Consider the following 12,912-nt stretch of genomic DNA (forward strand, 5'->3'; position numbering starts at 1 on the left):
TTGATTTTTTAACATTTTTAATTACCTTTTCATTGATTGTTTTTGTTATGTGTTCATAGACTTTTATAAAATGTTCATCTAATATTGATTCACTTTTTATTAATTCAATTCTCTCAATTACTTATTTAATTCCAAATATTTATCGACCGTTAAATATTTATTCAGTGATTCACCAATCACAGTTAGCGGGTACACACACCACTCTCCAAGTGTTAGTCCCACCTCTAGTTGAAGCTTACCGTTGCTTTTCTCGCAGGACGCCAAAAAGTGATCGTTGCAAAAGATTAGTAAAAGCCACTAAAATAAAGTAAGTGAAGCCCTATTAAATTTAGTTGAGATGTGCCAGTAGTACCTAATTATCTGCAACTTAATTTTAATGTCGAATTAGAACCCAAAATGGCGGGGGCAAAGAAAAGGGCTGGCTCGCAAATCGCCAGTGTGGTTCGTGCCAAATCGGCAAGAAAAAGTACAGTCGCCGACCCTGTGAGTGCTCCCATCCCCAAAGAGAAGTACGCAGATCCTAAAAAGGCTCCATTACCAAAAAAGGCCGCTCCACTTGAAAAGGAAAAGTATGGAGATGCTAAAAGACAGCAGTTGCCAGAGAAGCCAGCTCCACTTGAAAACGCTTTAAAGAAAAGGGAGCTGCAAAAGGCTTCCCGCCCTGAGACACCAGGAAAGGGAGCTCCAAAACGTCCAAACCCCGAGGTAAAACCTTTGGAAAAACCAACCATCCCCCAGAAGTCCCCAAAAAAGAAGATCAAGAAGTTGCCCAAAGCACCTGAAATCTTGTGGAAAGACATCAAGAATCTGTCTCCCGGCACCGGGGCAATACTAGATTGCTTTATGAGGCAGCACAACGATTCACTCTCAAATATAAAAAGGCGCGACTCGATTATTAGCAAGAAAATGCGCAAAATCACCATGGACGCTTTGAAGAAAAATACGGAAAATGTTAGCCTTAACAAAAAGTAAGATTAAGACCCACTAATTTGTTAAAGCTCCCGCTGTAGTGAAAATATTCCGACAGGTTGGCCAACACCCAGCTGGAACTGACCCATTTGAAGAAGGATCTTGCCGACCAGCAGGAAAAGAACACAGAATACATCAACAGATATCAGAATATCAATCAAAAGTTTACCGAGTGCGAGAAAAACTACGATAATGAGCTCGGGATCATAAGAGCGTGCGTGGAGCAGAAAAACTCCGAGCTTAAGGCCGCCCAAACGCGAATTGGAGAACAGGATCGCGAGGTAAAGTAACTCTCATCTTCTTAAATACGATCTAAATCGTTTAAAATATTTATAATACTAATATTGCAGCTAAAGAATATGCAAGAAACCAATCGCGAACTGGCTGGTGCCATGAGCAACTATAAATTGGAAATGGAAAAGGCCCAAGCGTATAGCTCTGAGACTCTGGCGCACATTTCTGAACTTACTCAGGCCTATGAGGCCCTCAAGCAGCAGTTTAATGATTTGAGTGCACAAAAGGAAGTCTGTGAGGTTTGGAGGCCATTTCAAATACATTAGAACCTATATTCATTTTATATATACACTGTTTACTCATTGCACTTTCTCCCCAGGCAAACATTGTACAACTGAGCAGCGAGTTGAACGCCAAAATGGTTACCTGCGCCGAACTTGAGGATCGTATTGAGCAGTTTCCAATAGAAGCCAATAAGGCTTTGTCGAAACTGCAAAATGAGTTGGAAGCCCACAAATTGCGCTGCCAGGAGCAGCAACGTTTAACCGATCAAGCCGAAAAGGAGCTTGAACTATCTCGAAACGAGATAAACACTTTGAAAACTCGTATGGAGGAAAGGGAAAGAGTCCACATCTCGCTTAATGGTGAACACCAAAAAATGACTGCCAGAATGGTCGAGCTCGTTGATATCAACGAACATTTCTCCAAGGAACTGGCTGACACTAAGTTAAACCACTCTCAAGATATGGAAGAACAAGCTACAAAGCACGAGGTGTGTCACCAAAATGTTAAAAGTATATTCTTCCTTATTCTAATCTTCTAATTTTTTTGTCAGCTGGCTCTTCGTAAGCTTAAAGGTCAATTGGCCAAGGCGTCTCTTGATTTTACAAACCTAAGGAACAGCAGTGAGGCGTTGCAAAAGGAAAAACTGTTGCAGGTCTCCCAACTGCAAGGAAAGATTAGTGAATTGGAGTTGCGCCGCAATAATCAGGAGGAGGTTATATCTGGCTTGGCCAATGAACTTGAAGTCAAAACTCACAGCTTTGAGAATGATCTGAAGGCACAGCAGGAACAGCTTTCCAATCAAATGCAGGCCATGAAATCTGAATTCGAAACCGAATCTCAGCGAGCTGCAGCGAAAAATGAGAGACTCACTGCTGCACTCCAGCAAAAGGATGAAATGTTAAAGGCTCAGCAAGACGAGATGCAAAAACTTCTGTCTGAACAAGACAAGCTAAAGGAGACTGTTGCCGATCTTGAGGCTAAAAATGAGAAAATGACCAATGAATTTTCCGCTTCTAAGATTAAATTAAGTCAAGAGCTTAAGACCCAGAAAGATATCTTAATGGTGGGTATCAAAAAGTGAGAAATAATTTCATGTTGAAATGTAATGTTCAATTTTTCATCTACAGAAAAAGGTTTCCGGCTTGGAGCTTGAAATTCAAAATAAAGAAGCCAAAATGCTTGATTTGGAACAGAAGAAGAATGTAAGTATATTATGGTTATTATTTTCATTAAAGCAATCACTTAACTATTGAATATTTCCAACAGAATGAAATGGCCGTACTTCAGTTCAAAATGAACCGAATCAACAGTTTAATTGACCAACCAGTGACCACAATCTCTAAACTTCCAGAACCCAAGGGAGTGTCCAACACTCAGGGCACTCAGAATAAGGTGCAAAAAGGAAGCACTCCGAGTAGGGGGCAAAAGGAAGAATCCGATGGTTTGTCAAGCTCTTCTTCGAAGAAGAGAACTATTTTTCGACATCGATTAACTACCATAGGGTTTTCGTCAGACTTTGAGAGTGAAGACGATCAGCCCGTAAGTAATCATAAATAATCGTAGTCAAGATAATAATACTAACAATATTCTATTGTTACAGATTGTAAAGGAAAACTTCAGTGGAAAACGGGCCAAATTGGCTGCAGTTGTGAAACCACAGAAAGAACCTGATTTGTTTGACATGGTGAAGAGGTCAAACTAGTTAGGATTTTGTTTACTACGTTTTTGAAATCATCTAACTTTTAATTTCCAGAGAATTCCACTGATGAATACTGAGCTCAGAAATTAATTCAGAATTTTTAATTTAATTTAAATCTATTTCTTTGAAAACTTGTAGCTGCAAGTTATTTTTTAAGAACATGGATTCTTTAGTTTCATTTAACTTTATTTGTAATTTGTTGAATCAATGATCTCATAAAAATCATCTAAAATCATATCCTGTGGTAATGGATTAACAAAAAAACGAAAACAATAAATTTCTTTAGTGAAAAAAAACAGATTTATATCGATTAGCATACATGATTTCCTTGCTTTAAGGACACTAAACACTCATTAGATTTTGAAAGGATACCAAAAGTACAAACAGGTAAAAACAATACGCAAAAATAACTACTTTTCTAAACTATGTTTTGATGATCTTTATCAAGTGGTCCACGTCAGAGGCATCCACTACGCCATCTGCCTGCAGACCGGATTCCTCCATAGCCTTCCGGGTACCATTTCCCACGGCTATCAACTTGCGATCCTTGAGGGACACCTTGTAATTCTCGAAGAACTCCAAGGAACTGCGGACACTGGAGGGTCCAAAGAAGACAATCGTCTCCATGCGCTTGAACTTGAGGGCATGTCGCATCTGGTTGACAAACTCGGGATGCGAGCGACTCTCGTACACCTCGCAGGCATCCACGCGGAATCCCTGGGCCACCAGTCGGAGACGCAGCGTCTGACCAACGCCATTGCCACAGGGCATCAGCAGCGGCAGATCCCTCTTGGGTCCAAAGGTCTCCACGATCAGATCGCACAGATTGTTGGCATTCACCGCGTGATCGCCCAAAGTCGGAAGATTTTGCAATGTAAACCACGCCGAGCTATGGGTGTTCTTGCCCAGGGAGTAGTTGTGCAAGGGTCGCCAGCAGCTGGGCAGAGGCGCCTTGTCCAGAGCCTCGCTGACCGCCTGGACACATCGTGGAGACGCAAAGATAATTCCGGCATATTTGTGGGGCTCCATGAGCTTGGCCTGCAATTGCTTCAGATTCTTGAACACAAAATGCGACGGAGCTATGAATATGGGATCCAGATTTTGGCTGCGCAAAGCCGAGCCATAAAAATCACCAGAGGATGGAACCTTTAGAAGGATAACCGGTCGTTTATTGCGCTCTCCCATGGTTCAAGGTAAATTTATTTGGAGTAAACTAAAATAGGAAAAATTTGATATTTGTATTTAGCGCTCGATTTGTACAGCGTTTGATTCGTAACGGAATTGAAAAGACAATGCTTGAAAACTTTCACCGCGCCATTCAAGAAACACTTTTTAAAGATTCGATTCGATAGAAAAGCACACTACTATTTACTAACAACCAAAAATACCTTCTAAAATGAGTTTATAAACAAACAAATAAGTTATCATTACTTCTGGAATGTTATCACAAGCATTTGCATCGCAATCGTTTATAATTTGTATACATTTATATGGAAAACAAGTGAGTCGAGGACATAAACCAAGGAATCGTATTAATAGCAAGTACAACAATTAAATTTAAATCCGTCTAGACAGCTCCCATCTGCAGAATGGGCGTGAATAGTTTGTAGGCCTTCTCGATGAACTGCACGGCGGAGAGCATTTCGGAAAAGAATGTGCTGACGCGGGCTTTTGCCTCCTCCGGTTCCGGCTTGCCACTGAGAACGGCGGCGAATCGGTGGCTGAGACCCTGTAGGTGCCCGTTGAACTGCTGGCAGAGATTGACGACGCCGTCCACCTCGTTGGCAGTGCTGTGATGTGGCTTGACCAGCAGAAGCTCGGCGATCTTGTGCAGCTTGCACACCTCCAGGGCGCAGGCTTCGCTTAGGGCATGGATGCTCTTGGCATAGGCCTGCTCCAGATCGCCGGAGGCGGCCTCCTCCGAGCTCAGCCATTCCAGGGACTGCGTCCAGTGTCTAAAACAGGAGACGGTTTTGAACTATTTAAGTTTTTCTAATTCAGGTACTCACTTTGCTATATCATCGAACTGAATCCCCAGCTCGGCATCCTTAATAGTGCCCGCCAGTCGCTCGCTCAGCTCCTCCGCCTCGTAGTCGCCCTCGCTCTCCACATCCAGATCCTCCAGTTCGAGCAGCTCCTTCACCTCGTTTATGGTTTCCTGCAGCTCGGCCAGGGCATTGCCACTCACGGCATCCAGAAGGTTGTCCAGTTTGAGGCGTGACTCCTTGGACAGGATTTCCAGCGCTTCAAAGTGCACCAGACCGCAGTAGTGTTCGAAGAGCACCTCGAAGCGCAGCTGCGCCTTCTGCCTTTCCAGCTGCAGCTGCTGCAGGGATTGCTCCATCTGGTCGGCATCCTTTTTCGCCTCCAGCAACACGGCACTCAGGTTAGGGGAGTTGGTCTCCAGGCCAAGGAGCTTGCGCTTGTTCATCAGTTTGGGATCGTTGTCCTGGAGGATGGTCATGGTCTTCTTGCCAATGCCTTCGAGTGTGTCCAGACCAGTGTTGATGACCTTGGAGCCCAGATTGGTGACGAAACCAAGACCGAAGGCGGGCGCGGCTTCATTATCTTCTTGGACGGGTTCTTCGGGAGACTTTTCCTTTTCCAGTGGCGGTTCCTTGGCAGCCTTTTCCGCCTTTTCGGCCACATTGATGCGAGCCAGTTCCTCGGGGTCGGGCACTCCTATGATCTGATTCAGGCCCTGGTTCACTTGACTACTTATGGTGCCCAAGCCCTCGGTGGCAGTGGACAAGACAGAGCTTAGTTTTCCGCCCCACAAGCCCCAGGATGAGGAGGAGGCGGCGGTGGGAGCTGTGGTGTTTGGAGGAGCTCCTGGACTCTCCAGCTTTTCCTGATTTTCTGCGACTGCTGTTTTTGCGTCGTTTTTGGTCGAGACTTTCTCCTCCTCCTGCTTGGGATCTTTCTCCACGTGAACGAACTTATCCTCGTCGTCGGCATCGCCCCAGTCGTCCCAGTTGTCATCCTCATCACTCTGCGCCCAGTCGTTGCCGGCGTCGTCATCCTTTTTCGGATTTTTGGCCATTATTTATTTATTTATTCCACGTAGAATTTTAGATTTTGCGTACTCCCAGCGCCTGGGCTGCCAACTCACTGCAGAAGTAACAGCTGTTAGCCAGTGGGCTGCCCACTTGCTGCTTAATCGATAACTTGAGTGCGCCTATCGGTATTTGAATTTTAAATTTATAACTGATGAGAATGTAGGAAAACTTTAAAATTTACTTTTTAAAAAGTTGAAAAGCCAAATGAACCGAAAATATAACAATGGTTATAATTTAAAGTCATTCGCAGGATCAGAAATAGTCCTAAGTGGTTAGAATAAGCTATGGGAATTATTTGGTTCACTTTTAAAGGGTTATTATTTTTGTTATTTGTACTTATCGCCTAAGCGTATGTCAATCAAATGATTGTATTCATAATATTTGCATAAAATTAGGTAAGAAAATTAATTTTTCAGCTTAAGCTCTGTAGTAGTAGTAGTAGTAGTAGTTGTAAAGTCAATTGTTGTCATGGCTTCGCTTGACTTTTGCTCTCATAAGGTGACCATAAATAATTTGTGCTGCCCAAACTCCCTCACCTGAACCCAAACCCAGATACATCCACGCACACACTGCATACAAATTGAATTGATATTAGTTTGTGAAATATTTAAGCTGCCAAATACCAAACACCGAACCAATGTGTCCTGTGTGTGCGTGTGCAGAGTGTTCCGGCTTTTCCCTCACTTGGGGCACCTGCTTTCCCTGTAAATCCCACTTTTTCATGGCACTTCCTTTGTTTCTTATTGCGATGAGATGGGAATTTGTGTTCTAATTTCAAATAAAATGCAAACATTATTGTTTGGCTCGATATTGTGTTGTGCTTTTGTGGATAATTCGAAATTTGTTGGGTTTCTTATTGGAGATGTTTGCGAGAAGTACATTGCAAATTACAGTGACCACTAGCTGTATTTCCGCTGCATAAGCATTTTATATTTGCAAAAATCTATGTTCAAAAAGTACTCTTTAAGGTGTGAAATAAATTTTTTGATTTAAGATGGAATTATCAATGATTTTTAACTATGTAAAATTGAGAAATTACCCATGCCTTGTTTATACCCTTGAGTATATTTTACTGGAAAATCCCAAAGTGACTTAGTTTCTATTCAAGTTCAACGTGTTTTTCGCGAACTTTCCTGGTTTTTGCCAGCATTGTCCCAATTCTAACTGGGCTCATAAATTAGAAAATCACTCTGGCACGTTTGTGCGTATGGAAATGTGCGTTCATCAGGCCAAAAACCGAAAAGTTTTGCTAGCTGAGCTAACCAGCATATAAATTTGACAGCAAGGTTGGAGCAGCGCAAAATTAACAAACCAACACAATTTGTGCCCACACACACACAACACACCTTTGGCACAAACAAGGAATTTTCATAAACTTGCTGCACCATTTTAGGCAGCCGCTGCCGCAGAGTTTTCCACTTTCCCACTTTTCCCAAGGAACCACACGAATATTTCGTCAAGCCGGGAAATTTATCTTCCGCAGGCAACGAGGAGGTAGTAGGTGGGGGAACTCCACCTCTATACCATATCTGTGATATGCGTAATTTTTTAATTAAAATCAAAAAAAAAAAAACGCGGTGGTTCACATCCGCAAAACCAAAAACCGCCAAAATGTCAGTTAAGAAATAAAATACCTTAGCTTGCCTGTGCATTTCCCAGCCAAATTGCCCTAAAGTGGGGCACTCAAACCACCTCACTTACTTGAGGCTAGTAATTGCATGTTCTGTGTCTTGTCTGGGCCAAAAATTAAATGCAAATTTGCAGAGGATAGGTTTACATGTGCGTGAGTCAAGAGAAAAGCTTAAGAAGGAGTGTGACACTGCGGGCAGGACAATAGATATGGCCATTGCTATAGGAGAATTATTTATGAATAAATATTTTTTTAGAATATTTTGGATCATTTTAGAACATTTACTTGTACAAGAAAAAATATTTGGTGCTTTATAGATTATAAGTAAAAAATATATTTGTTATAAATATTTTTCTGTGATCTAAAAAACGTTATACAAATATTTTGTTACCTTAAACTGTTATACATATCCTAATTAGATTTCTTTAGTAGCTACCCCAACCTCTTAGTTGCCAGCCTTGCCCTTTGATCTTGCCCTTGGCAATAAATCTTTTATTAAAACACATTTTCCCCCTATCAAATACCAAAGAGGGTGGAAGCCCAAGCTCATACAATGTATTGGCAACACGAAATTAAACCTGAAAATTTGTTTTAACTATTGGCAAACAAAGGAGAAGTGGGCCAGAGTGTTTTGGGAACCCCGAGGAGATGACAACATTGATGAGGCTCCTACGCAGAGACGCACACACATCCTCCTTGTCGGGGAACTAATATCGTGTGGCACCCACATCTCCAGCCCCTATCCAGGACAACAATGTTATTGATACCTCCGCCGAAACCCCGGACAAACAAGAGAACCCTTTTGGCAAGCTCCCTCGAGCATATTGTCTCAGTGTCTCTGTGTGTCTGTTCAAATTTTATTCCCATCGACTTGATGTTTCTTTGCGAAGAGTTCTGCCGATGACAATAAACCAAACTTCCAGCTGTTTATTAACATGTTTCTCTGTCAATATATGATGCTGATGAGGTGGCCTGCGGGGGCGGGAAAGTGATGGAATCCGGACCCGGAACACACATCTCTGTCCTGCAAGTATCGCTTTACAAGTGGAAAAATTCCTTTAGGCCAAAGTGTGCATTAAGAAGATTGTTTTACTATTGTTGTAAGACACCCAAAACGTACACATTTATCTATACTTATAAATAGCAGCACACTCAGGCAGATACTTTAACTACATGAATATTGAAGTGCACTGGGGGAAATAGATTTATATTGAAAGTTAAGAAAAAATTTCATCAGTTTATAGATTATATTTTTATAATTTTAAAGCATTTATTTTTGAATTTTTTGTTTAGGTATAAGTTCACATTTTTCATTAGAAATAAATAAATTCTAAATTAATAAAAAATATTTTTTTATTTTTATTTATTTATTTAAGATATTTTTATCATTTAATGTACTTCTATTTAGGAGATTCTTTCCCTAATTAAATTTATTTCCAATTTTCATTACATTGTAGGACTTACACTTTCTTAAACTTTTAAATATCATGTATTTTAAATGGTATATATTTTCTGGAAATCTTTTTAGCCAACCCTTTTCTCTCAGTGCAGCCGCACGACACTTGCCCAGAGGCGAATGCTTCTTGTTCTTCTCGTCCTTCGTCTTGCTTCCCGGCACTTCTCCCATTTTCTCCGTCGGCATCTCGAACAGCTTCCTTGCTGTTGTCATTCCACTCAACAAAAGGATTCAAATTTCATTAAATCTCATACAAAAGTATCAAAATGCCATTGTTGTCATGGCGCAGCCCACTCACACACTGCCACACCAGGACACCCCCAGCACACACTCACCCTACGACTGCATTTGCCAGGACCTTCACTCACACTCGGGCAACTGGGAGTGGAAGGCTTGACGTCTTCAGCTATTGGTAACTGCTTTCACTTTGGGCCTTTCATTCGATTTACGTTTGAAGTTGCCCCACATGTGCCCGTCTCTTTTGGGGGCCAAGTGTTTGCCGAGGAGGCGTGGCCCGATCGCTATCTGCCGTAATGGAAAACCTAATAGACAAGCGTTTGATAATGGTGTGGAGTAGAGGACTCCGCTCCTTAATCGCAGCAATTGCCATCACTCCCTTTAGATAATCCCCGGAAAATCAGATACTATTGCCTATACTGCGATGTATGATCTGCTTAAATTGGTTTGTGGGAAATCGCACCTGTCGTTGGCACAAATATTTACTGGGGAGCTGTAAGCTTATTACTTTCAGTCGACTCGGTGCCAACTTGTGGAAATACGAAGAAAATCTCAGTTCAGATTTGAAGGTCAAAGTTAATTAATCGTATATACATGAAAACCTATTTTGTATGAAACTCTGTTAACCATCCTAAAAACTATATTTTGTTAAAGTTTATGTATAAATAGAATTCGCTAACTTATCTCTAAGTGATTAACCAGTTTTTAGATGTGCTTGATGATACTCTTCCTACCAAGAATCTACCCTAACCACCCAAAACCAACATGCCACTTTATGGCTACAACTTTTCTGGATCAAGGCAAACTTTTCAAATTGCTTTCGCATTAAAAATCACTAAAATGCGTTTTCCGCTCCACTGCAACCAGGTCGTTATGTCGCATGTCGCACACTGTACGTATACGTAATATATATATTGTATAGCTCCTGTGTGCTTGGCCCACTTCAAGTGTCATTAAGTTTTCGATGATCGCCCCTGTCCCCAATTTCTTTCGGTTTCCTTCACTTTTCCTCAAGTCATCAAGGTTTGGCCGCACCAAAAGTTCAACTGCCCTCCGCCCCCGCCCCCTTTTGACTGCTTGTGTGGGCGTGGCCATTTGGATTAAACATTTATATGTGTTTATGCGTCGACTAGGGAAGAAGCCACAGGATGATAGTCGAAACTTGGCCACAATAAAATTGCTGTAAACAATGTGGGCCAACCGAACAAATTTTCATAAGCTTCGCTCACGCAGCCCTTCGTCCTGCGTCCTTGGACCTCGAATAAAACCGCAAATCATTGGCCAGTCCTGCTGGAACTGAGGCCGGATAACTGACCAGAAATATTGCACATACGCCATGTGAGCCTTATCGGACTGAGGCGAAGTGCTTTGTGTTCTGCTCGCCAGCCATCGGAAGTTTATGATTTCGGAAATTTACTTAAATCTAAAGCTGTTGGCTGGCCATTTTTTGCCAAAAGAGATTTAACTTGATTGGGTTTTAAATGAGATTAGTTGGGGAGCGAAATTGCATTTTCAGTCTTAGTCAATGCTATTCAAAGTGCAAGTGATTTTGAATCCCATATGACTTTCGTTCACTTATTAAATAAATTAATAAAAATAAATAAAACTATTTAACAGAAAACATATTAGATTGGATAATTTAATTTAAATATTTTACAGACATTGAAAAATAAATATTTATCAAAAAACATTTTATTTTAATGACAAAGAATGTTAAACAAAAAATGAAGCAACTAACTGACTAACTTAAATCTTACTTAGACTTACTTTAAGTTTCTTGATTTTAATAATTCCATTTAAGATAAAAAAAAAACGAATGAAATGAAAAAGTTAATTAATATAAATTGATTAGGAATCTAAGCATTTTTTTATATTGTTTACTTATTTATGCGTTTTTTTAACAATTATTTCAAGCTTTGGTTACTTAAAAACGTGGAAGCAATCCATAAATTCCCTTCATCCATCCCTTCCGACTCGTTCTTCAATCTTTCGCCGCTTGACAATCATTACTGCCTTGGATGCCATAAGAAATCACGTTCCGGGCGGTTTGCAAATGTCAACGGGAGAAGAACGGAATGATGCCGCCAACGCCACGCATGCCACTAATGAGGCTCGTTAGCGTGGTCATCCCGCAGGCCCCCCTCGGACCCACAGCCCCTTCGCCCACGCCCTCGGATCCACAGCCATGGGTGCCCATTCGGCGGGTAATGTATGCAACAAGCCGAATTGTACAAATGTGCGAGTACCAGGCAAATCGATAAAGTAATTTGGCCATGGCCACCCGACCTGCTTTTCCCATTCCGCGAACATTGGGCCACATAATTTTGTTTGGCAGAGCAGCACGTAGCCGATGACTGAGTGACTGGGAAGCCCGGGGAATGGCTCCGGAGTAAGGACCCGGATTCGCATTCGGATTCGGATGGTTTCGCCTAATTGCAGCACCATCTTGCGGTTATGCGTTCTACGTGCGTTTGTCGCACGTCTGGCTAATTAAAATTGCATTTTTCGTACGCTCCGCACACAGGTTATTGATATGTGGCATGTGCGCGCACTTGTATATAGTATAGCCCCTATATACGGACAGATATGGATGCTGCAGAAATACGTTCATTGGTTTATCGTGGCACCAGTTGGCTATCGTTTATACTGGCCATATTTCCCAGTGCCCTCTGTGGGTTTGATGAAGTGCGGCTAGAGGGGGGAAATTAATGCAATGGGGAGAAAAGGGAGTTAATTTCAAGGGAATAAATACTCTACACAGAAATAAAAACAACTAGAAAAGCTATTGAATTTTATTATTAGTCCAAGCAATATTTTTATAAGTCCATATGTTGTTTGGCATTTTTAAAAGAGTGAGCAAATAAAATGTACTGTTTATTAATACATCTTATTTCATTAATATGGATAAAGCTTAAAAAATTATATCATTATTTGTGTTGTTTTATATAAATTAACATCTCAGAATCATTACCTGATCCCTAGAATATTTTTCATACTTTAATTGAAGGGCTTAAAAATATAAAACAAAATCAAATAACCAAAAGATTTTTTCTAGATATTTATTTTTAGAGATACAGTAACATCATGGTTATTTTTCCTTTCAAAGTTGGATTTTTTTTTTCATAAATTAATTAAACTATTTAAATTTCTAGTACCTTATGTAATTTAAAAATATAAAATAATATATATACCTATATCAACAATACCTCCCCTATTTCTTTAGGTACCCAAACCACCTGCGAACAACACCAGTTTTCAGCATTCGGTCAACCCATTTATCTCTTTGTGTGAGGGGCTGCTGTCCCTAGGGTTGCGTTTATCCTTTCACCATCTGCATAAAATC

General features: G+C 41.0%; 3 protein-coding genes across 3 annotated transcripts; 1 reads left to right on the forward strand and 2 right to left on the reverse strand.

Moving 5' to 3' along the window:
- Nucleotides 1-200: 200 nt before the first annotated feature.
- Nucleotides 201-3,483, forward strand: LOC108026357 (myosin heavy chain). Its single transcript, XM_017097263.3, has 9 exons — nucleotides 201-307; nucleotides 389-968; nucleotides 1,028-1,250; nucleotides 1,320-1,502; nucleotides 1,583-1,975; nucleotides 2,039-2,551; nucleotides 2,616-2,690; nucleotides 2,755-3,027; nucleotides 3,089-3,483. Exons 2-9 carry the CDS (start codon nucleotides 397-399, stop codon nucleotides 3,188-3,190), a joined length of 2,334 nt encoding a protein of 777 aa, XP_016952752.1. The 5' UTR covers nucleotides 201-307; nucleotides 389-396; the 3' UTR covers nucleotides 3,191-3,483.
- LOC108026359 (uroporphyrinogen-III synthase) lies at nucleotides 3,465-4,505 on the reverse strand. The gene has a single exon (XM_017097265.3). The coding sequence runs from the start codon at nucleotides 4,370-4,372 to the stop codon at nucleotides 3,611-3,613; it is 762 nt and encodes a 253-aa protein (XP_016952754.1). The 5' UTR covers nucleotides 4,373-4,505; the 3' UTR covers nucleotides 3,465-3,610.
- Nucleotides 4,506-4,608: 103 nt separating this feature from the next.
- On the reverse strand, nucleotides 4,609-6,309 carry LOC108026358 (protein FAM114A2). Its single transcript, XM_017097264.3, has 2 exons — nucleotides 5,197-6,309; nucleotides 4,609-5,142 (listed from the first exon to the last, which is right to left on the reverse strand). Exons 1-2 carry the CDS (start codon nucleotides 6,228-6,230, stop codon nucleotides 4,755-4,757), a joined length of 1,422 nt encoding a protein of 473 aa, XP_016952753.1. The 5' UTR covers nucleotides 6,231-6,309; the 3' UTR covers nucleotides 4,609-4,754.
- Nucleotides 6,310-12,912: the final 6,603 nt, after the last annotated feature.

The sequence above is a fragment of the Drosophila biarmipes genome, chromosome 3R, assembly GCF_025231255.1.
Source record: "Drosophila biarmipes strain raj3 chromosome 3R, RU_DBia_V1.1, whole genome shotgun sequence".
In the NCBI taxonomy this organism is placed as follows: domain Eukaryota; kingdom Metazoa; phylum Arthropoda; class Insecta; order Diptera; family Drosophilidae; genus Drosophila; species Drosophila biarmipes.